Source organism: Spodoptera frugiperda, chromosome 25, assembly GCF_023101765.2.
Source record: "Spodoptera frugiperda isolate SF20-4 chromosome 25, AGI-APGP_CSIRO_Sfru_2.0, whole genome shotgun sequence".
Lineage (NCBI taxonomy): Eukaryota > Metazoa > Arthropoda > Insecta > Lepidoptera > Noctuidae > Spodoptera > Spodoptera frugiperda.
Genome location: NC_064236.1, coordinates 11,882,875 through 11,908,399, shown reverse-complemented (window position 1 = coordinate 11,908,399; position 25,525 = coordinate 11,882,875). Strand labels below are relative to the sequence as shown.

General features: G+C 34.4%; 1 protein-coding gene across 2 annotated transcripts in view; it reads left to right on the top strand.

The window, feature by feature from the left end:
* Positions 1-25,193, top strand: part of LOC118272813 (glutamate receptor 1) — an 83,437-nt gene extending 58,244 nt beyond the window's left edge. Inside the window, exons 5-19 of one of the 2 annotated variants that reach the window (XM_035589604.2) lie at positions 552-805; positions 1,187-1,336; positions 3,668-3,865; positions 4,111-4,218; positions 4,837-5,059; positions 5,936-6,024; positions 9,038-9,205; positions 9,805-9,936; positions 10,050-10,138; positions 12,618-12,777; positions 15,671-15,834; positions 17,176-17,290; positions 17,479-17,742; positions 17,972-18,045; positions 20,153-25,193. In XM_035589604.2, coding sequence (XP_035445497.1) covers positions 552-805; positions 1,187-1,336; positions 3,668-3,865; positions 4,111-4,218; positions 4,837-5,059; positions 5,936-6,024; positions 9,038-9,205; positions 9,805-9,936; positions 10,050-10,138; positions 12,618-12,777; positions 15,671-15,834; positions 17,176-17,290; positions 17,479-17,742; positions 17,972-18,031 — 2,174 coding nt within the window. In that variant the 3' untranslated portion in view covers positions 18,032-18,045; positions 20,153-25,193. The remainder of the gene's footprint in view (positions 1-551; positions 806-1,186; positions 1,337-3,667; positions 3,866-4,110; positions 4,219-4,836; positions 5,060-5,935; positions 6,025-9,037; positions 9,206-9,804; positions 9,937-10,049; positions 10,139-12,617; positions 12,778-15,670; positions 15,835-17,175; positions 17,291-17,478; positions 17,743-17,971; positions 18,046-20,152) is intronic. The other variant, XM_035589537.2, reaches the window with a different exon arrangement.
* Positions 25,194-25,525: the final 332 nt, after the last annotated feature.

Here is a 25,525-nt window from a genome sequence, read left to right as displayed (position 1 = left end):
GCACATATTTTATTAAAGCTACTCATAAGAGGCAATTTTATTTTGTACACGTAAATATGCAAACAGTAACATAATATTAGTAAATACAAACTAGATGAAAACGTGTGGGCCCTTCAAGTAAGCTTATTAGCATTCGTCTACGCTTTATAGGAGGTGGGCTGAATGGCATCGACTTTTTGATATTTTAAAGCTCGAATATTATTATAATAATACTATGAATCAACTCAACTTGTTATTTATTATGTATAATAGATAAACAAGAAGAACTTTTATCATTTTCACAATATTCACAAGAGATGTGAATAACAGGCTTTTATTTAATGGGCGCCGTGTTTGATGTACAACAGCCCTCATTCATATTTAATAACTAGCTACTTCCGCGCGGTTTCACCGGCTCTGCTTGGCTCCTATTAAACAAACAAACAAACAAACAAACTCTTCAGTTTTATAATATTAGTATAGATTTGCAATATTAATGTCGTAAACTAGAACTCTGTCCATTGGTTGTGTCAGCAGCAGTCACAAGATTTCGTTAAAATATTTACCAACAGGATTACTGAGACTTCAGCAACTATACCAGACTATGCAGCCGGGCCGAACCGCGTTCCGCATCGCACTCGTGAAGAGAATTAATAACGCTTCTGACGCCATGGAATTCTTGTTGGCTTTGGAACAATATGACCGTTGGGGAAACAAGCGAATAGTACTAGATTGCAATGCGAAAAACGCCAAAAGCATATTGGTCGAACATGTACGTAAAGTGCAATTGGGACGCAGGACTTATCACTACATGCTCAGCGGGCTAGTGAGTATTGGTCACTCTTGTGTAAGTTTGACATTTCTATTTTTATTTTAATCAGTTGCGTACAAAAATACCCACTTTAAAACACACGGAACAAAAAACCATTTAAAAGTATTGCATTGAAACTGTTTCGCTAACAACTATGTAAAATACATATTCAAAAGCGAAAACGTTCCTATAATTTGATTTTCATATTGAAAAATATAATATGGTTGAAAACAAAATGTCCATGAATAAAGTCGTTTAACGACCGATTGCTTGTTTGCAAAATGTTAATGAACTCATTGACGTGTATTGGGAGAAAGAAGATTGTGTCGGGTTTTATTATTCGCAGCGGAACAGCACAATTACTTGAAACAAGAACTTAAATTGGCCCATTAACAGGTTATGGACGATCATTGGGAGAACGAAGTAACAGAATACGGCGCAGTCAATATAACTGGCTTTCGCATCGTCGACCACTCGCGCAAGATTGTGCGCGATTTCATGGACGGTTTGAGGCGAATGGATCCTCGGTTCAAGGGGACCATATCGGTAAGTGCTTTCATTACCTCACACCAAGTATACATACAGATAGTAGCCATTACTAACTTTGATCAACGAGCGTTGATGATCTGCTCACTTGACTAGATATTCATCACCAATTTATTGTCCGTTGCAAACCAAATTTTACGAAGGCTAATTTGAATCTGACGATAGATTTTCGTTCAGTTCGGATCTGTAGAGATTATTGATCATTATTATGAACGTAATCTGCAGCTACATAATGATACATATCATCAAGCGATATTCGACCTCTAATTTCTGATTTTGGTGCTTGTGTCAGATGGTATACATATTCAGCCGTGCAGTAATTAATTAAACAATGTATTACACAGTTATTTTAAATACCTACATTAAAAACCTCGTTGGTCTGTAATAGTACGGTAACATCATAAACTCTCACGTGAATAGCCATGGTTTGGTACGCGTGGATCGGCTCTACTGAAGTAAGAACATGACAGCGATGTGTTTCGTCGCGTAAGTGAGGATACCGGAGGCCTAACCTTCCTTCCTCTCATGAATCCATCCATCATCTTATTGTATGATTATTTTTTATTTGAATGGAGACGGATACTCTTTCATACATGCTTAGGCTCAAATTGTAAATAGATGGAACTAAAGCAAATTTCTATTTAATTTAAAATAGTTGTTGAGGTATTCAATTCTAGAACAAAGCTATAGAAACTTAGATGAAATGACTTTAAATCTTGATAGCGATTGTATTATAACTCATATTTTTAAAATAAAAAAGCTAACAGTGACTTTTGTATTAAAAATAATTCTGCCCAAGCCATTAGTTATTTCACGCAAACCAAGCCGCCAATAAGACAGTCTTGGAGGTTGTTAATGTATTGGTAATAACACTGAAGAACTCGATACTTCACATTAAAATGCAGCTCCTATGTATTACACATAGAAGCATATTCCCATTAAAATTTGTTTCAGCTTATTGAAATTTTATAATACATCCTTCTCATCCCTTATAATGGCAAGTATTAAAGGATAAAAGAGCATGCGCTTGTCATTTTAAGTTATTAAAACTTTAATTTAAAATATGAAGGACATTTAACGATATTTAGACGTAAAACGTGAAGAACGCGGGCTATAAATGGCGATGGCGCATCATGAAGGAAACTGCGGTGTGAAGTAATAACCCGTTTATGTAGATTTCACTAACTTGCGCTGGTACACCCTAATGAAACAGTGAGTGCGCCTGCATAAATTATTGTTCCATATGAGGAGTGTCTATACAAAAAAGTCTATTTGTCTTATTAAAAAATATAGTTATTGGATGATATCTGTTTCAGTAGGTACAATACCACTCTTTCTACTTATTAAATTTGGCCATCATGAGATAAAATGGTGATTTTGTTCAAAAGGAACGAAAAAATAATAATATCGATGCCTTCCCACCAAAAGAGGTTAAGCGGCATTTTTTGCTTATACACATCATTCGATGAAGCAAAATTAACTGATTCAAAATATGTATAATTATGTATAATTCAAAATCGCAAAACAAATGTCGCTTACTTTGGCTATAAGTAAAATTATGTGCACTACAAAGCTCGCAATCTAAAACCTTTCATTAAAAAAAACAATAGAAATTAGAAGTTTTTGTGGTTTAATTATATTCCCTATTGAACAGCCACTCCTACACAACCTCCTTTATTAGTGAATATAGTTATATAGGTACATTCAGGCCTTTTCTAACTCGTCGATGTATGCTCTGAAGTAAAGTTACCTCATCACAGTTATTCTCACGTTGTGTATGTAACATGTTATACTGTCTAACCCCTGTAAAGTGTAAATATCATCTAAGCGACTTATTACTCAACATTATATATTTTTCTACTCAGTTATACATTATTTACTTACAGTACAGTTATGAATATTATTGGTAGAAATTTTACTCAAACGTGCATCTGAATATACAGCGTGTAACAGAATACCCATACACATGCACTGAAGAATACAGGTTGAATAGAATCTCTACAAAAAGTCAGATTAAAATACGTTTAAAAAAAATACGCATGGTTCTTTATTTTAAATCGTACAAACGTATCACACCACTAGTTACAGGGGTCACTCGCTAATTACGAATCATTTCTTCTGTAAATCTAATCGCCTAATTTTGATGTTCGGTTTCTGGAATTTTATGTATTGGAAAAAATCATCCACGAAAACATGAGTTTAAAAACCCTTCCAGTATCGTTTGTTACGTTATCTAGAAACCGTACACTTGATATGTATCCCCCTTTTTGTTACACCGTGTATATTACACTACTATTAAAATGTAGTCACAATAATTATAATGTACAATAGGCGGAGACAGCCCTCATGTATGATGGTGTCCAAGTGGTAATGGATGCTTTGGGGAGGCTGTGGAGGAAGAAACCAGAGGCCTTCAGGAGACGCGCTGCGGGACTAGCGAACTCAACCAAAGTCATCGATTGCAACCCTGGAAAAAGTTGGGTAGTACCATTTGAACAAGGTGACAAAATTTCCAGATTGATCAAAAAGGTTAGTTACACTTGAGGGTCTTTTCATATCTGACGTAAAATGCGTCGAGCGTATCATTGGGCGCACTAACTTATCATCGGCTGAGTGTGAACGGTCAATTGTTTTACTATACATTTAACTGTTCTATTGTTACGTGACCGACAATACGCGACATATGTTCCGTCAAATATGAACTACCATAAAATACTTATTACAATTTTTTTTAATACTTAGTTACTAAATTAACAATAACGTTTTTTGTCTAGACGGACATTGAAGGTCTTACAGGAAACATATCATTCAACGAGGCGGGTCATCGACACAATTTTACGCTACATGTAGTCGAGATGACCGTACAAAGTGCAATGTTGAAGGTGCGTATACATATCAAACGAATACAACTGCCTCATCTATTATTTAAACTCACCGATTATTGAACAAGCGATACTGAGCTGAACAAGGTAGATCCACTTTATGTGCTTTATTGAATTTAGGATAAACTTTGCACATCCGTTAGCAGGTACTTTCAGCAAAGGTTAATTTTAACTTTATTTCACCCTACCTCTGTTCCACAGCTCGCTAATGATTTCTCGCCGTCCATAAATCAATGCGTACAAACTTTTGGAGCCATTCTTTCAGTTGCCACTTGAAACTTTCAAAATTTGTTTTCGGTCAGACCCCAGTTTTTATGTGGACCACTGAATTCAGTAGACAACTGTTCCATTCGAAATTAAAATATATTAGATTCTTTTCTTTGATCATAAAAAATGTATCTGAATGGTATATTTCAATCTAATTTGATTTTGCCTATTTCATCCAAAAACGTGCTAAATAAAATTATTGACGTAAAAAAGTTAACCTACATTTATGCTTAAACTAGTTTTTACGCATGAAACGATATTTTTATTACTCAAAAGCATTAAAATAATATACATAATTTACGCATTTTTTTTCTTTCACATGTCTTTTTTACAAATTAACTGGGACTTAAGGTTGCTACATGGAGCGATGGTCATGGTCTGCAAGTGGCAGCTCCAAAATACGTACAGCTTCGTTCGCCAGCTAGCTATGACACCAACAAAACATACTCAGTGGTGTCTATTCTCGAGGACCCATATCTCATACAAAAATCAACAGAGTACGGACAGAAAGAAGAATACATTGGATTCTGTAAAGACCTCATGGATTTAATTGTGGCCAAAATAGGAATTAAATGTAAGTACAATTTGTTATACAAGATACATTTATAAACATACATAGGTATATGTTATACTTGTTACATAAGACACATCTTAGAAAAATGCCAGGAAGAAAATTATATTCAAACAAAATATTAATGTATTTAATATTTAAAAAACGCAATAATGTAATAGTAATAACGTCATTCAAAAATAAATAATTGAGAATTTCTAATACGAAAAATCTGTGACTTACGAAACGAAACCTAATCTAGCCAATACAAACAGGTTACTTGCAATCATAAAGCTAAAAAGAAAAACAACACAACAAAAATAAATAAAGTCTTCTTATATTTCTAAATGTAAACAATCAACAATGTAACAGAATACACTGACGATCAGAAAATTAAAACAAAATCAATAATACCTATGCAAATCATAGCACGGGAGCGAAACATTTTAATGTCATTCGGTAATAAAGGCCCTGTATTGCAACGATAAATTTTAAATAAGCTTATTTCTGTTAATTGTGCAAATATTAAGTAAAAATCGTTAATACGCATTGTTTAACTCTACTGCACAATTGCGTTTTATATAAATACGGTATATAATGTCTTTATACATTTCGAAAAGTCGAAGTCGAAATTATTTATTTTAAAAGGCAGGCCAGGAAGGTACTTTTGATCGTCAAAGCAAATATAAGAATATTAAAAATGTTTTTTTAAATAGACTCGGTCATTCTTTTAGTGAACCTATTCGCTCGTTTTAAAGTGTAGATTCTTATGTAGAGAAAAGCATTGTCACATAATCTAATTAAAAAATCTTGTTTTACATTCTAAATAAACATGCTGGTGCTGAGTTTTAAAGGTAACTTAGTATACTAACGTTGTTTATAATTTACTTCTTATTATAGACAAGATAAAGCTGTTGAAAGACGGCAAATACGTTAACGAGCCTGTACCAGACGTCTACACTGGCGTAATTGGCGAGATTATGAGAAAGGTACGTATTGAGTTTCCCATTCCAAGAAGTAACAAATGCCAGGTATCACGTGGAAGTATAAAGATGTATAATAAAGGTCCTACGTAACTATGTATGAACCTTTTTACATTGAGAATTACTTAATTAGAAATTGAAAACTTTTTTTTTTTGAAAACTTATGTAGTTTTTTTTTTGTAAACTACATTAATCGCACTGGATTAAGACCGAACCCGAGACTCCTTAGTCTCGGGTTCGATTCCGGGTTCGGGCAGAGAATAACTGGGGTATTTTCGGCTTTTCGAAAAATTTCGCAGTAGTAGCACGAAGTCTGGAATTTTGCCCAGTTTATGGAGATAGGCTCACCCCTATTACTTGTGACTTAAAACATAAATGGGGAAAAATGGGTGTACATTGTATAGCGGCATTACATGCACCTCTCTGCCTACCGCTTCAAGAATAAAAAGCGTGCCGTTTTGTAACTACATTATGCCAATCATTTAAGCAGAAATATGGGGGTTGCCTGAAAAAAGCGCCGCCATTCATGAGTATTGAAAATTGGCAAAACTGTAAATTTCGTAGTGCTCTTTCCGATTACCATTTAAATGCAATACTATCTCTGAATAAATTAATCTATTCAATATGCAAAAACTCCTTAAACAACCAGATGAACTGAGCGCAACTTATACGAGCAACTTGAGAAGTTAAACAGATGGCTAACATTGTGTACTCAGGGCGAACCGAGACAGTTTTCATTGACCAACAACTTAGTTCACTTGGTCGCTTAAGCGTCATTCAGTAGCTTGTGCACAATCTATTATTAAATCTGAAATATAAACTAATCTGAATATAATCCAATTCCGCAACAAACAATATTTAACCTTTATACATTGGAAATATGGCATATTTTTATAATTTGTATTGATCACCCTCAGGTCAGGGTCTATAAATACTTACGCTATATTATAACTACACATACATACCTAAAATAATATTAATCTTAATCCTAAAAAAAATCGAATACTACATTAAGGATCTTCCTTTATTTATGCTGCTGTAATTCACTCGTGCGCGAAAACTTTAATACCAAATCATATTTACTACCGCGGTAAACAAAGGAGATGGTGGTCTGGCTAATAGAAATATTATTACACACACATATAATACACCCCGGCAACATCATAATGCGTGGAAGTCGCAAACTTTACGACTGACAGAGGGATGTATTACATTATGACCAATGCCACGACCGTAAATAAAAAAATACACACACAAACATAGTACACACATTGAAATTGTGTTTTTATGAAGCGACGGCGACATCATCATTCGACAGCGGAAGCTGGAATTTTTGATATCAAGCTCAGTGAAGTATGGATGAATATTTCTCAAGCAAAATTCATGGAAAGGAATCCTTACATTACCCCGCAGTGGACTAGTATATTTATTTTTGTTGTCACGGCCGCGGTGCGCAGAAAATGGGCGTCCGCGGCAGAAAAAATTCAGCGTGGCCAGTGTTGCACATTTATCCATATCCACTATTTTGGCACACGGGACTCGGGACTTTTTTCTTTCCGGAATGAATTACGGAGAGTAGATTTAACATTTTGCACTCCTGTGATCAAACTTCACAAAAACTACTAAATAGTTTTATTGAAACAAATATCTTCTTACATTCTATTATCGTATTAATGTAAACACATTAAGAGCAATAAAGGTTTGGTTTAAGAGCATGGTAGTGCCCCCGCCCTGACGACCCATGCTACCTATTATTATTCACGGGATATGTTGAGTGCCCTCATGGCTGTACCTATCTCCGTACAGCCTACGGCGGGTATTCATCCATCCACTTTTGGAGTCTATCAACATCATATTTTAACAGATAACTTCCTCATATCACTGCACGTTGAAATTTTTACGATTCATGGAAGTGCTGTACCAAGTAATCACTACGAAGTTTCTATGCTTGTTTCTCGAACATCAAATATTAAATTACAACTTTTAAAGACACATGTTGCATCAAAAAAAAACAAAAGAATTACTCTCAAGTGTGTATCCCACGTTGGGGTAAAAACATAGCTCTAAATGAGATCTGACTTTTTCACAGTGCAATCTTTTTTATGGAATTTCATTTTGTAATTATACATAAATATAAATAGGTCATGGGAACTTTAAACAGACACATTTTCAGATGATAATGACATCTATAATAGGTTTTAAAAGACATTTAAAGGAGGTGGGTACATCTGAAAATAAATACAGTATATTTTCGTCATTCCTCTCGCCACGGTATAGTTTATGGAACGTATAACCACTAGCTAAGACTTTGACCAATCAATTGAAGTCTAAGTCTAAATTGAATATAAACTAAATATTCTCTGACTGGTAGGTTAATTAAACTTACAACTTTCGCAATAAATACTGTCCAGTATATTGACTTCGAAATAGATTACTTTTCTATTGTCTTTTCTTGTAGTTCCAGACGACTTCAGTTAAATACGATATTTGACAGCAAATCTAATATCAAGAGAAGGTTCGTCCTTAAAGCTCTTTGTCTCCATATGACTCGCTTGTGGGTGGGCTTTATGTTATTTCATAGCTAGTCTCAATGTCTAATGAAATATTTGCGGGGGTAAGTTTCCCTTATCTCGGGTGTTACTTTATGTACAATGGAGGGTAACGTAAACACAACCATGTTTAGTAAACTGGTATGTGCTATTTTACCTTTTAGTGTATGTATCATAATATCATTCTACTATAAAAAAAAAATATATTTTAACTATTTTCGACCAGAAGGCTGGCTATTTCTTCGGTCAGAAGATAAGCATTGCCATTCCACGTGGCAATGCTGCTAGTCTTCTGGGAACGTTCCCTAGTGACAGTGATGCAGATGACTACTTCGACGCCTAAAGAAGAGATTTTTTTTCTTTATTTTAGTTTTAAGTTAGTTTTTATTCCTTTTTAGGTATTTTTAAACAGTTTTTAGAACATTTATTTTTTAGTATGTTTTGATGGTAGGAATTAATTACCTTTTCAGGACGCAGACATAGCGATCGCTCCTTTAGCCGTAACACCTGAACGTGAGCGATTAGTGGACTTCAGCGAACCGTTTCTCTCAATAGACACACCGATCCCTTACACAAGGTCGCCAAAGCAGTTATCGGACACATTCAGTTTCCTTCGACCATTATCAAAAGAAATATGGGTGAGTCGCCGTTTTGTGTTCTTTTCACAAGTTTATCTTCGCATAAGTATGCCTTTTAGTATAATTGTGATGGTGTAGGTATAAAAGTGGAAGTACTCACTTAAACAATTGGGTATTATGCGTATGAATGTAAAAGCATCCACGACGTAAGAGAAATTCTAAAGTGGGACGTTGTTTTAAAAAAATATATATATTTTACACGGTACTACTCGGTATCAGACTTTTATCAAAAATAAAAATAATATTGATTTGTGTAGTTCAAACAAATGCATTAAACGCACATAAGAATTGCATAAAAATCAACACAAAACCGATTTTTACATGGGCTTTTCAATAATTCCATTGTGTGGGACATCAAGAATTTCCTTCCTTTATAAATTTAATTTATCTCTTAAAATTAATTCGACTGCAGTTCATATAAAATACATATAACTAAACTAGCTAAGCTTAGAATTTCGTACGTGAACTCGAGAGACCCACTAACTACAAACATTTGTAAACATTATGAGACCGACTCCTAATGTGGGTATACGTTATATCTATTATTTTCAATCCCACACAGTAATGGTGTGTATTGCAGTAATTACTTTTGTTTACAGCTCTGTGTACTATTCAGTTTCTTTGCTGTCAGCATAGTACTGTTCTTAGTGTCAAGATTCTCTCCTCACGAATGGAAATCTGTCTCGATATCAGATACGCAACTGGACCATGCCATGAGTAGCACAAGTGAGGTAAGTCTATCATTCAGTGACATTGGTTGAATTAAACAACGAATACATACTCGTACACACAGAAAAGTAAGAAAGCTCGTACATATACTAAACTAAATTTGATTTTCTTTTAGATTATTTTGCACAACGAATTCAGTATTTGGAATTCGTTCTGGTTTTCGCTCGGATCCTTTATGCAGCAAGGCAGTGACGTGGTGCCGAGGTATGTTATAAAATCACAATATAAATATTCGATTCAAGACCATCTAACAAAAGAATATATAAAACGGTTCTGTTTAACAACACTCAAGCATTTTAAGTAATGCGGTAAATACAAAGAGGAGCTAGCAATGGAATTCTAAATTAAATTCTATGTCGCATGTATATTGCGCGTATTGCGGCTAAAGGGCTGTATTGTTTACATGAAAGAGAAAAGTCTTTAGTTTTTAATGTCTTATCAAAATACATAATAATGTTTAGAACGTTGTTTATGAACATAATTTTGTATATGAATGACTGTAATAATGATCTAATATTAATTAATGTTTTCTCTTACATTATACTGAATTTTGATATTGATTGCACGTAGCGTAGTGGCTGGTGAACCTGTAGCGGGTTCGATTCCTGCAATTTGTGTGCAATTTGTCTTTCCGGGACATTTCATCCCGTCGGTTTATAATATTAGTATGATAGTATGAATAGTAAGTATGATTATTTTTCAAATTATGATCCGTTGTATGATAACATCTCACAAGTTCCACCGAGCTCCTTACTAGATTAAGTAAGGAAACTGTAGTCGTCATAACTAATATCTAAGTTCTCGTAGGTGAAATTGTTAATACAAGTTTATTATTAACTTACATAATATAAATATGAAACAAGTACCTACGTACTTGTTTAATCTTATCAACAACAAATATGTTCCTAAGGCCAGCCGTACACGGACTGCTTCAAGCAGTTATAACCGACTGCTTGAAGCCGCGACTGCGCGATTCATTCGCTGCCGTACACACGACTGCTCGAGCAGTCGCGACCGCTTCAAGCCGTCAACTGCATGATGAAATACCATCGTGCCGTCGACCGCTTGCGAGCAGTTGCGTGGCATACATCGACTGCTCGAGCCGTTGACTGCGCTAGAGCAGTCGACAACTCTCCGACTTTCCTCCCCCCGCCCTTTGCGGCCTCGCGGCGTCTGCTGAAAATATCAAAAGAAAATCAACAACCGACGGCTCAAGCAGTCGACGCCAACCGCTCGAATATCTATAGTTCATCGCGCAGTCGCGGCTTCAAGCAGTCGGTTATAACTGCTTGAAGCAGTCCGTGTACGGCTGGCCTAAGAGCTGCGGACATCGTAAGTCGTTACAGGTTACTGGGGCTCGGCTCAAAACAGGAGAAGGAACGGATGGTTTTTAGTCAGTAAGAGTCTGACACTCCCTCCCGCCTCACCCAAGGGAGAAGACATAGGATGATATTAGACTCAAAAAAAAAAACATTTGAAGAAAGATGAATAGTTTTGAGCTTTTCTATTCTACATCCATCTTAACATTCTACTTTATCACATTTAATTTACAAGAAAATCTCCACTAGAACTCCACGACCCTTAGGTGGCAATCAAAAACGGTAAAAAAGTACCTAAAGCTTCTAAATAACTATAATTAAATGTAAACAAATAATTTCAATTTAATTTGAAATTGATTTTAATGCTCCACCTCAAAGTCAAATAATTTATTGCATTCATGTATGTATTTAGATATTACATTAGCACATTAGTTTCAATATGGAACCCGGTTAGAGCACGGCAATATACATAATGAGACAATAAGCATCAAGTCAATTGGTATTATAGCTTAACACAAATGTGACATTATAACAAAAGTAACATACCAAACATTATTTAATTAATTTCAATATGTTAATACCATTACTACTATTATATATTATTTAATTATTATAATATCAGTATAATAGAGTAAATAATAATATGAAATTATTTGAATGTAATTTCAATATAGGTATTATTTGAATATTTATTTAGGTACTTGTATTAGTTTTTTCAATTAACACAAGAATACGCTGCTAATATTTCAAGTATTCGAAGCATTGCAATCACTTTTAAAGTTAACCTCAAAGTGGATTACTTCTAACCCTCTTAAAGCATTATTATGAACTAAAAGGTAATTATTACGCTGACAAAATTATTGATAAGTACATGTTATTCTTATATCTGATCATTCAATTTAATATTTTTCCCTCTTCCCTTAAAATCCAAAATTTTGTCAGAAGTCTTTTTTTATGGGGGGAAAATCATCCATGACTTCTCTCGCCATGAGCAAGGCGAGAGGGAGTGTCAGACTTATAATGATTAAAAACCACCTCCTACTCCTGCTTTTAGCCCCGGCAAACCCGCTAGGTAGTCCGCAGCTCCGAATTAGGTATCAGCCCTACTACGCTCCATCTAAAGAGTCGCAGTCTAGGTTAATGTTTCTAAAATAAGTAAACATTCCTGTAAGAAATAATATAAACTAAACAATGTAAATTGTCTCTGTTATCCTTTTAGTGGATGTATCTATTGATTGGCAGCTGATGTCTATGATTGCTCTCTCTTGTGTTAACCGTTGTACCGTACTGATTACATTATAATAAATCTCAGTATATCAATTTAATTCTACTTTAATTTTGCCTAACTTCATCAATTTCCACAGGTCTTTGTCAGGAAGAATCGTTGGAACAGTGTGGTGGTTCTTTGCCCTCATCCTAGTTTGCTCGTATACGGCAAACTTAGCGGCGTATCTGATTGTGGAACGTATTACGGAACCAGCGCATTCAACCATCAACTATGCACCAAACGTAGCTCATACCGAAGTAAGACCCACATGCACTTTTACATGATACAGGTAACAAATAGAAATTTGTAAGGCATTGCACTTGCCGAAGCGAATTGAACATCGTTCCATATATTGCTTTACCGCATGGTAAAGCAGCTTTGATTATATTTTACCACTGTTTAAATTGATGTTTTTGAAGGAATAGGCAAAGAGTATTAACGGCGTAACCACTTATAGCTAGACTTTCATCAAAATCTAAAGTAAGATATTGGAAATCTATATATTAATACGTGATGCAAAAACTTTATACCACTTTTTACGAAAATTGCGCGGACGTAGGAGCATAAAATTTGGTACACTTATAGTTTATGTGTAGGAGAAGTGCAGAACGCTAATATTTAAAAAAAATAATGCTTATAAAGTACATTAAATCAATAAATAAAACATTACACACACATGCATAGTATCTGATCGTATTTGACAAAACGTCAAAATCGATAGACATTGCGATGATATTCTTACGTCTCATATGAATAGAGTTTTATAAAAGAGTTTGTTTGAGTTTGAGTTAAATAAAAATTATCCTTGAACGTATGTTAAGTGGTATTGTAAATTAAATCGTATATGGTTGAATTTCGACCACTAGGCGACAACTAGTATAAATTAATGCCCGTCAACGATTGCGCCGTGCGTGGACGTCGTGAGTGAGCAATAATGCGCAACGTGTTGCAGGTTTTATTTTAGTATGAAATAAGTGACACATTAAACTCATTTCAATTGTAGATATTATATTTTATGTTATATGTATATTACATTGTTTATTTTAATCATTTTCATTCAAAGTTTAAAGAGTCAACATAATATTTATTTATTCCTTACTAAAACAGTTTAATTCTTTGAAAGCGAGTGAGTGTTATTCTTATAACGACATGCTTTAAAAATATGAATTCTAAGGAACTCGATCTTTCTTAAAACAGCATTTTCGGGGACAGTGTCATTGTAAGCGCTTGTTACCACATGTGCTTAAAGAGATATATAGTATAACTTTACCTATATTAAAAGGATACTATCCCCAAGATGAAGCAGAAAGTTCTACGCAGATACGAATGGAAAGAGAGGACGACCATGGCTGATAATAGTGATAAATCCCCCAAAGATGAAAATATCATCAAATTTTATAATTCCTAATGACTGTGTAACCTATAGCATCACTGTATATTTGCGAAAATAGTGTGTGAGTCTACCTAGTGAAATTCACAATTCCTATGGTAAGAATATGACAAACTAGAAACTAAATTAAACATGTATTTATTACAGTCAATATGAAATGGGACAGATTCAGTTATGCTTAAAGTTGCAATCGTTTAGATTTAGATGCACATTATTTTGTAGATTTATGAACATACCTATTATAGGATTTGAATTCGAATCTCATTTTATTGTTACTACTACTTAAACGATAAGATATGATTTATTTCTTAATTTTCCGTAATTTTTTATTACCTAATAGGAAAAATGCAAATACTAAATAATGTGACAAACAAAACGATATCACATTATCCCATAACCGATGACAATGAGATAATTATTATTATTATTCGTGTGTTGCATACTACGAAGTCTTCAAGTTCTTTTTTTATGTTTAATGGGCCGACGTTTGGCTGCTATCTCGCCTGATGGTAAGTGATGATGCGGCCTACGATGGAGCACGTCTGCCCATAAGCAACCTTGTCTTGTGGTTCGATGATGGAAACGACTAGGCAGGAATCAAGTTGTGCAGTTACCCCGCACACTCTCTTGTGGTTCGAAATGTATCTATCTATGTATCCGGTAAAACACGGAAAGGCAAACCTTGCGCCTGTGTTCAAGGCTTTGAAGCCGGGCCTCCACAAGCGCATCATCATTGATGAGCTTCTTGGCACGCCTTTCAATGTGTTCGAGCGCATCCAGCTGGTATTTAGCCGAGCCGTCCCAAAGGTGAGAACAGTACTCCATACATGATCGAACCTGCACTTGGTACAGGCTCAGCAGTTGTTTCGGTGTGAAGTACCGTCTCACCTTCGAGAGGATACCCAACTTCCTACCAGCCAGATGCGCCTTCGACTCTATATAAGAGCCGAAGTTTAGCGTTGGCGATAGAGTTACGCCCAGAAGCTCAAGATGATCCGATATTGGAACGGATACATTTCGAAAAGTAGGAGCCAGCGGAAATTGACTCCGTTTGGCAAAGAATAGACACGCCTGGGTTTTGGTAGCGTTGAACTTGACCAAGTTGGCGTCACCCCAATCGGAGACCGCCTTCAAGGACGAGTTCAACCGTTCGACCATTGATTCTCTTAGAGATCGGATCTGTGTTCCGCTAGTCCGCGCATCGGACACAACATACTTTCAACAACTGTGCTGTCATCTGCATACCCAAAGATACCGGGCTTAATCAGGTCGTTGATGTGCAGCAAAAAGAGCGTTGCTGAAAGTACTGACCCCTGAGGGACTCCGGCGTTGATGCCAAATTGGTCAGACGAGCAGCCATCGATGACTACTCGAATTGACCGATCCCTCAGGAAGTCTGCAATCCATCTGCACAGATCAGCGGGAAGTCCATATGCAGGAAGCTTGCCGATAAGGCTGTCGTGCCATACCCTGTCAAAGGCCTTAGATATATCAAGCGAGACCGCTAATGCCTCCCCGTGCTTCTCGATGGCCTCGCTCCAAATGTGAGTGGCATACGCAAGAAGGTCCCCAGTAGATCGGTTGCGGCGAAACCCGTACTGCCGATCGCTGAGGAGGTTGTTACCTTCAAGGTATGCCAGGAGCTTGTTGTTAAGCACACGTATGGAACGTGTGCTCGTTCTCTCAAATTCTCTCAAGTTATAGTAAACAATTTTAATAGGTATACTAAGAACTAATTCCTTACCCAACATTGATTTCAGGTCAGTAATTTGAATTTACGAAGCAATTTCGTGAGGGATCCAGTTTTGAACGAAGATACTATACCAGCTTATTCCGATGATGGAGAAACGTGTGGTCCATCGCGTGTTTGTCGATATAAGCACGTTAATTTCGCAATTGCCACGGCAAAGGGATCGCCTCTCAGGTAAACAAATTTATGTGCAATTTTCAATTATTTACAATTTTTAATGTAATTTTCTTTTATATTTCGATATAGATATGATAAACTTATTCAGGAAAACATCGAACGCCGTTGTTAAAATGAAAATAGTTTTACTTTTTCCGTGTTAAGTAAAGATTAATATCGCTTGCGAGTTTATGTTTTTATAACTGAATCTAGTAAGAAATATTTCAGGATGGTTATCGGGTTAGCAATACGATAGGTTATTTCAGGAAGATTATAAATTAATTTAACTATAGCATAGAAGGAAAACACTAATATAAGCCGAATAAAAATAAAGACATTCACCAGGTACTAATGTTAGAACTAGTAGACTCGTGACCCGATCTTAGTGAGGAGAAAGGTGATAACCGAAATCGTAATGATGTATTTTGCTTACACACAATCAATTTAGGGAACAGAGAGTAATGTTCTTAAAGATCGGAAGAGAAGGATCCTCCGACCAGGCGATATGTCAATGCCTGGTGGACTGCTGCCAAAATAGTTTTCTATGCATGTTTAATCGCGTGTAAACTTCATTTCCCCGGTGTAGGAGCTGACGTCATTTGTTGATTGTGTTGTCGATCTTCTACAAGTATCGCCACAATGGCATTATCTACAAGTCAGTCTTATAAATTATATACTTTGCTTGTGTAAGTGTTTAAATGGTGTTAAACTTATGATTATAAATTTACTTTTCAAAACCAAAACCATAGGTATGTTATTCCTACAAAATTGGTTATTTAGATATATGAATACACACTTTATTTGCAAATGCCAGTTTAAAATGACCTAGTCATTATAATTTGTATAAATAATAACGATGCCTACGTTCCCAAACAAAACTATGATAGGTACGCCAGGGATGAGCGCAAACTCTGTGTAAATTTCCGTACAGACAAGAGTTCCTACTATCTATGTGAAATCTCGGCTCTATAAGGTAATTCCCGGCGGAATACTGAAAAGTCGTAAATTTACATGGTACCCCGTCAGTGGGGAAGGCGGTGCACTCCGCTTTTCGAATTTATACTACCCATTTTTATGGTACACGATTTGGCGGACGTGGTTTTTGACAACAAGTTAAAATTTACATTTTATATGATACGCCGGTTTTACAGCGCGCCCCTATTCAGTGGATACCGACTGAGTTTATTGAACGAAGCCAATTTGTAAATCGAAAACAGATTTGTTTCGGTTATACTATTCGGTATATCTATTAAATAAAATAATTAGTTCTTAAAAACGTTCTTATTTATTTACTTATTCATAAATATAAATATTTTTTAATGATTCATATTTAATTCAAAAGTTTGTTCAACTTTTCAGGGAGGCTATTAACTTGGCAATCGTCAATTTGAAAAAAGATGACGTTATAACTAAACTGTGGCGCAAATGGGCCAACTATAACAAGAAGCCGGATTGCGACGTAATCAAAGATGAGGTGAGTCTCAATAAGCTGTTTTGGCAACTTTTTTTTTTCATTTCTACATTTCTTCTAACCTTTGGGAATTGTTTTCGCATTCTGTAACCAAAGATTCAACGTCATGATATACTTTTTGAACTAATGTAGATCTTTAAACAATTCTAACTGGGTTTATTACGTTTCTAACTGGGTTTATTACGTTCAAGGAGGCATCTATAACGGAAATGACGCTGAGCCAAGTTGCGGGGATATTCTACGTGCTTGTGGGGGGATTGGCGTTGGCGCTGGGAGTCGCGTTGGTAGAGTTTTGCCAGCACGGTCGCGCTGAGGCTGCACGAGCCAACGTTCCATTACGGGCCGCTCTACGGGCCAAAGCTCGTCTCGCTTCCCGCACGGAACGCAAGACCCCGCCACTACGCACGCAAAGCGATCACGACCGCCTCGGGTGGAATGGAGCCGCATTTGCCGGGGTTAGTATTTAAGAAATTGTTTACATTATTTGCCACAGAATTATATTATTATTTTTTTAGAACATCGTCAGATTTATAGAGGAAAGTTATGTACTTCTTCTATTATATTTAATATATTTGTACAACTCTTAGTATAAGTAAAAAATTCAAGGCAAGATTTTCAGGTCAGGCATACTATTTACTTTACTTTACTTTAAAAATACTAATTTATTTTTATTTTTATATTCAGTACAATGACTTTCTACTAGGAAGGGAAATGTTGGGAAATATCCATCGCAAGATCTATTAAACAATATCATCAACGTAAGTCAATATTTGTAACCGACACATTATCCACCAATCCTTTGGAGCACCAAATGCCCTAAATCTGCCTTTACTTTAAGTAAATCATGAAACCTACCAAAAACATGTTCATTAAACTTAAAACATATACAAGTTACTTAAAGAGGTTTTTTTTACTCTTTTACTTTAATCAAAATCACTTTAGTGCATACTCCTGTTACACGTCGTAACTGTGCCTAAATTCACACACACTTGTTATCTTTATGAGGTCCAATCGTCCTTCGTTATGAAACTTGTAAGTATTATCCAAACCCTATTTTCAGAAAAGATTTTAATAATCAATCCTTACCAATATGGCAGTGTCAAACAACCACCAAATAGTCAAATTCAATACATTAATAGAAATTAGACACACCTTTTTATGTATATTTTCTTTTCGTTTTATTCGATCGTAAGTTATGTCGTCGTCGTATTTAAGCGTCAAATAGTATAATGTATGTTCATATTTCTTCAGATGAATTAATATCAGACTTAACGTATTATATTTGACTGTATTGAGATGTCGAATTTTGCGTCTTTCTTACAATCTTAAAGCATAATTTCTACTTAGTAACAATTACTTAGTATAAAAATTTACATCTTATTTAATTTCAATATTTTTGTAATTCAACAATATGTATATGGTAACTATAACTAAGCATTTCAGATTATAAGCGGATTGATAAAACATTCATGAAATGTCAACAATACATAACATTCAATCTCCTAATTATGCGTAATAATAGACATAAGAAATATTCAAGCCGTTTTAAATATTAAATAAGAACCGTTTACTTAATTCAACAGTCTCAGAACTTGACACAGATCAAGTATTTAAACATAGCAACAGATTTGAACCTACGATAGTCGAATCACGTAATTCATTAGGAACTATTGACAACATTTACTCCTATCAAAATAAAATACGGTCAGATTTCGGTCACCAGTCGATTACATATACGGTCCTAAGCTTTATTACTAAGATTCGTAAATAAACATGACGACAGTTTAAGATTAACAATTTTGTTACTGAAATAGCGGGTCGCGTACCGTAAGCAAAATAATACCTATACAAGGTGTAACAAGAAGGTTCCTAGACAACATAACAACGATACGGGAAGGGTTTTTGAAACTCATTTTTTCGTGGAACGAAGTTATGAATTTTTCTAATACATAAAATTCCAGAAACCGAACATCATAATTAGGTAAATACTGGTACTAGGCGATCAGATTTACAGAAGAAATGTTTCGAAACTAGCGAGTGACCCCTGTAGTGTTGTGATACGTTTATATGATGATTTAAAATCAAGAACCATGCGACACCAAGAATTTGGAACTAATTTCCAGATTCTATTCAACCTGTATTCTTCAGTGCTTCTTGATGTATATGGGTATTTTGTTACACCCTGTATATTTATATTATTTTTCTTGAAACGTAAAAGGTAATTAGACAGCACAATTGGCGCGGTTGTCTGGGCAACTGGCTGCGGTTCAACGTGTAGCGGGTTCGTTTCCACAGAGCAACTCTTTGTGTGATGCCTTTGAACTTATATGTTTGCAAACCCATCTACGATACAAGAGAAAATCGTAGTGTAGAGCAATGTTTTTTTTTTAAATAAGATCTGATGATAGTTTTAAATCCAATAAGTATTGGACGAGGGAATCTTTCGTAATTAATTTAATAGGTAATTAATGTTTTTGCCATTTGAAGTAAAGAATCTAAATAATTTCGATATCTGCTGGATTTATTTGAAAATAGTATAAGAATTAGTTACGTTAAATAGAAAAATACTTTTAGTTTTATTATTTTTTATTAAATCTAAATAATAATACAGGGAAAAGAACAAATTCAGAGCGATATTAGGTATGTTATATGATTTTTTATTCTTGACTTACCTTCTTACCTTAATCTTTAAAGGGACAATGTACCGACAAATGATCCACCGAAAAAATTAAGTGCAACCTTAGCAAAATACTAATGTGATGGAGTCGAAATTATTTTTGTTAAAATAGCAGCCTAAGACCTCACGCCTTATTAATTCATTTGTATTTTCTATCCACTAATACCCTTATATTTTCTACTTTTCAGTACTTCACTTCTGGCACCCAGATTTCCCAGGAGGATGCTGTCCATGCCAGCTTCACACACGTCTGATCCGCGGAGAAGACCGGCGCCAACGTGCGTCAGTCTTCTACAACGAAAATACCTAATAATGGTGTAGACCTTTATCAACTTTAACATAATTTTTCAATTGCTAACAACTTTTCAGCGTAACATTAACATCATTACACTTTTTTTTTCGATTGACAGTGACACGTGCGAGTTAAACTTTTAGTAGTGAACGTAATATGTTTTTAAGGTATTTCTCACTCTGCTTACAAAAATATATGATTGTCGCACTCCTTCCACCATAAACTTTAAATGCGTCCCATTTCACATTCCTTCATCAGCATTTTATGAAATAGGAGTACCTATAATAATTTGTGACTCGGGGTTTTTTAAGAAATGGTAAAAAACGAAAGAAGTTTATGCATAAAATTTGTCTGAAATTAAGTATATGTTTTTAAATAATTTCTGTCGAACTATATGTCTGGCAAGTAATATAATAATGTACAACAGTACTTGTGAATGCCTCGCTTTTTCAAAAAGAAAATGCCAGTCTATAAGTAATTAAGATTTCCTACAAATAATAAAAGCTACGTGCTCCACCGTAGGCCACATCATCACTTACCATCTGGTGAGATAGCGGCCAAACGTCGACCCATTAAATGTAAAAAAAAGCATATTAAAACACAGGAATTGAAAAAATGTCTAGTAGCCCTCGTATATATGCATAATAAATAAATAAATGACTTTATCACAGTCATTGGTGTAGCGGTTGGATTATCAAGAACGTAATTTACGATAGCAAATGCAGTATCCCTTAGTACGAGATTGCTTTACGATTATAAAGCAATTGAAACGAAAGGCGTTCGGCGCTCTGATTGGTTGGTTTATTCGAGCCGGCCAATCAGAGCGCGGAACGAGCTCTCGTTTCGATACTGTACACTCGATTAAGAAGGGCTAGTCGTATATGCATGCTTCTTTAAACATTAAAGTACAAATTGTGTTGCATTTGTGTTAACAAAGATTAGTTTTAAGAAGTAGTGTTGTTATATTATAAAAGATAACGTAAGAATATATAGAATAAATCAAGTAAACATAATGCCAATACAAGTGAAAAAATATAAGTAAAAGAAATAGAAAACAAAAGTCTAGAGAAGTGCAAGTTCATTGCAGTTCATTGTTACGGTTATTCTAAAAAAAAAGTCTTATGCCTGAAGTATTTATATTTAGGAAATACACACAAGTCATATAATATGTATAATATATTTTATATTTGTTAAAAACAACATAATATCAATATACATATATTTATACAATTATAGTTACATTATAAAATAGTATCAATCATTTAAAAGTTGTTTATTAGACAAATGATAAAATTGTTATCGTTATTTTTATATAATATTGCATATTGGAAAACATAGGCATGTTGTAGTTTGAAGCTAGATTAATTGATAAAGCAATAGAGATGTAGACTGTGTCATGCATAAATATTTGTTAATAAATTAAAAGAAGAATTTCAAAAATATCCTGAAAATATTAAAATATTAGGGAGAAAGACTAGTGTCATTTCTACCTTCATAGATCCGCCCTGGTGGCCACCCTCAGCACCTGTAAGGGCCACCGTGTCTTCTAATAGTCCGGTTCCAGTGCCCCTGCGGTACAACACCTGGTACGGTACATACCTAGGATTTTTATAAAAGTCCAAGTCGTGGTCTGAAACGAGTCGCACATAGCAATGAAGTACAATGCACGTCTTTCCTGTGACTTGATAACTTAGCCTGTTTTTAAATAACAAGTAATTTGTTATAATACCGTCTACATCTCTATTACACATTTACGGAACGTTGTAACTTAAAAATTGTTACTATATAAGCTAATATATACAAATAGTTTGAAGTTCAAATTCAGTTTCAAACGACAATTTTAATTACATGTTAAGAAAGCCTACAACGCGCGATAAAATTACTGTGAGATCAGAACAAGAAAGCAAGGAATTGTTAAATATATTACAAGTATTATAGAAAGTGTAGCAATAGCTTAACGTGTTAAATTTTAAAAGAAACAACATATTTATCGAATCCTAGTAATATTATGTTAATACACTGTTGCTCAGCGAAGAGGTTTATTTTCTTCTTCAACTGGAGGATCCAACTCTATCAGAATGGGTAAAGTGTGAACCCACAACCGATGTGGCTCATGGGAGCACGTACTCGTGCCTCAACTGATAATTGCTATACTATTATATTCTATGGGATACAACGGCTTATGGGTGTACAAAACGTGCAAATGGATCCCCTGTTAGGAAATATCGGCGCCGCCTATGGAAATCTGCAACACCAGAGAAGTAACGAATTGCGTTGACGGTGGTAAACTGACCCACGCAGCGAGACACAAAGCAAGCGCTTGTTACTTGAGGCTTAAGACAAAACAATGACAGTAAAAATAATGACGTAACATGCGTGAGTTAATTTACAATACGAATTCGCAATTTGACTTCTAACCTAGTAAGTTACAAAGTTACTCGATACTTTATCACATGTAATAATAAAAAATTAAAAGCTCGTTGAATTTTATAGAAGAAATAGATAAAATACTTCAATTAAATATCTACACTAAAAAAGTAAAAGAACGTTAGGTATGATAGAAAAGCTAGAATTAGAAGTTAGATATAGTTATTATAAGAAAAAATTCACCTCACGCAAATTATAAGCAATACATATAGTTACTTACATAATTTTATATTATACACAAAAATATTATGTAGTGATATTGACGCAAACAGGAACAAACGTCGTTGTAGATTTTGATATACATCAAAAATATATAAAGCAGTTAAACAGAAGAGATCAATATACAGTGAAACTTGGTTAAGTGGGACCTGGATAAGTGAGAAACCTCCACAACTGGAACTCATACTGAGGTCCCAACATATTGGCACTGAATTACCTCTATTAGTGGGAAAAATAATCCTCTTTGTCCTGGATTCGTTCTTTCGATTTATCATTTTAGGTTCGGTCTATGATATATATATTGAGATGAATAAAAGTTCAATTCCGAATAAAATATTATATTGTTCACTAAGGATACAGATAATTATTACATAAAGGTCTAACCCGGTACACCGTTACGCGGAGACTGAATCAGAGTTTTATATTTAATAAAGGCATAGGAACATGAATATGACGCCCCACACACACAGCCATGCACAATGTTTACATAAGTGTATATGTGAGTGTCCCTACAATCATCATAGTTACCTCTATAACTGAGACAACAAGTGAATATTAAATAGATAAACCTCAGTAACTGAGATACTTCTTTTTGTTTACCGACTTACTTATTCTTATTTAATTACAATGTGCACAAAACACATAGTCTTATTTAAGAATCACACCTCTTTATCTAAAATAACCTGTATTTTCACCTCTATTAATGGAACCCTCTGTAAATGAGACAAATATTTATTTATACCTAGTTATCTGAGACACTGGGTTAGTGGAATACCTCTATAAGTGATACGAATTTAAAGACCCCTTGATGTCTCACTTAACAAGGTTTCACTGTATTACAATATTTATAAATATCACATAACTTTATTATAAAATGTTTTATATTGATATTAAATTTAAATTATTGCATATAAAAGAGTGATGTTGCTCCTATATATTTTGTATTGGAAATTTGTGATGCAATTCTTCCATAGAACATATGACGTGCCGCATAACTGTTATTAGTTTTAAAAATGATAGTCAAATAATATAACAAGTGTTTAATATACTTAAGCAAACGATTTTATCTATTTTCGTCATTGAAAACTATAACATTATGCACTTAAAACCATGTTAAAGACACCTCTAAGCAATATTGAGAATTGATTTTGACATAAATATATTCTTTGTCTTGTCATAAGTATCAAATTCGCACAGTTCCTCATATTTTTAAAAATAAGATTAGATATGAATGTATAATCTATGATGTTAATTGGTCTATGTAAGTGTATTTCTAGTTAGTGTTTGTAGAACTTAATCGTATCATCAAGATGAACTATGTCTAGATGAGTAGGAAACATATCTATGTGTCAAATGTGTTAATTAGATTCATTGTGCTATCTTATCATCGTGGTAATATTATAACCTGCACCACTATCGTATACTAAACATAAAAAATACTATTAAAAAAATATAAAAAAAAAAGATTCTGAAGCACCTTAAGTATTCCAAATTAAAAAAAAATGTTAATCTGCGTAGTGAAATTAATTTAAATGTTATGATAACTTAAATTCATGTTACCTGTCTATATGTTGTTTTATTGTCGCATGAGAATTAAGTGCTGAATAAAACCTACATTAGTTTATGTATTCTTCTCATGAAAAGTATCTCTTGCAAAGACGCCACAAAGAAAATATTAAGAATATATTCAGTAAAGGGGAAAGACTAGCGCTATTGTTTTGCTTTGGAACTGATATCTGTAGAAGCTTATGTATAGCAGCAACATACAAACGTTCAATATCTATTTCATCCCCTATTAAGCAAAATTTCCAAAATTCCTAAAACACGTAATTATTTGTTAATAAGCACTAGCGTTTAACGTAATTCATAAAAAAAAGTTAAGATATAATTATAATTTTACAGTTTCGGTTTTTCCCATTCAAACCTTTAAACCCCTTCCAAAACCAATGACTAAATGATACCACTGGTCAAGCTAGAGCTGAGAGGTATTGTCAAAAATTATCAGACGAATCAAAACAGAATACTCGACGAGACACGATAGACGCTACAAGAAAGCTTAAGCTTAAATTTCAACAAGTTTCACTTACAAATTAATATGAATTCTTCTTGAATACTACTGTGGTGGTCATAGCCGTTGATTTAGTATTTCAGCACCTTATTGCAGTTATCATAGTGCCAATTAGTTTTATCATTGACTCATTAAAATTAAAATCATTTCATTGTATCTCTTAAGAATGTAGTTTATGCAAACATTATAACACTATATTACTTAAATAAATATTGTGAAGTTACATTTTGGTTTTATTTTAACTACCTATATATTTTAGCTTTAATTTTGCAAAATATTAACATCGACTTGTTGAAACAACCCGAAGAATTTGCAATAAAAACGCAGTAGTCAGTATAGCCGATTACTCGGTCGATTAGTTGGTATTTTCACAACTATCGGCTAGCCCAGTAAATTCATATATCGGCACATCTGTATAGGTATTTTATCTACCATAATTACTACCAGCTGGTAGTAATTATGGTATTACATATACATACACAGGGTTACCTGTGTCAATATTAATAATCCTTTATCAAGACCCAAAGATTTCACCAAAGGTAAAGTAAGAGGTTA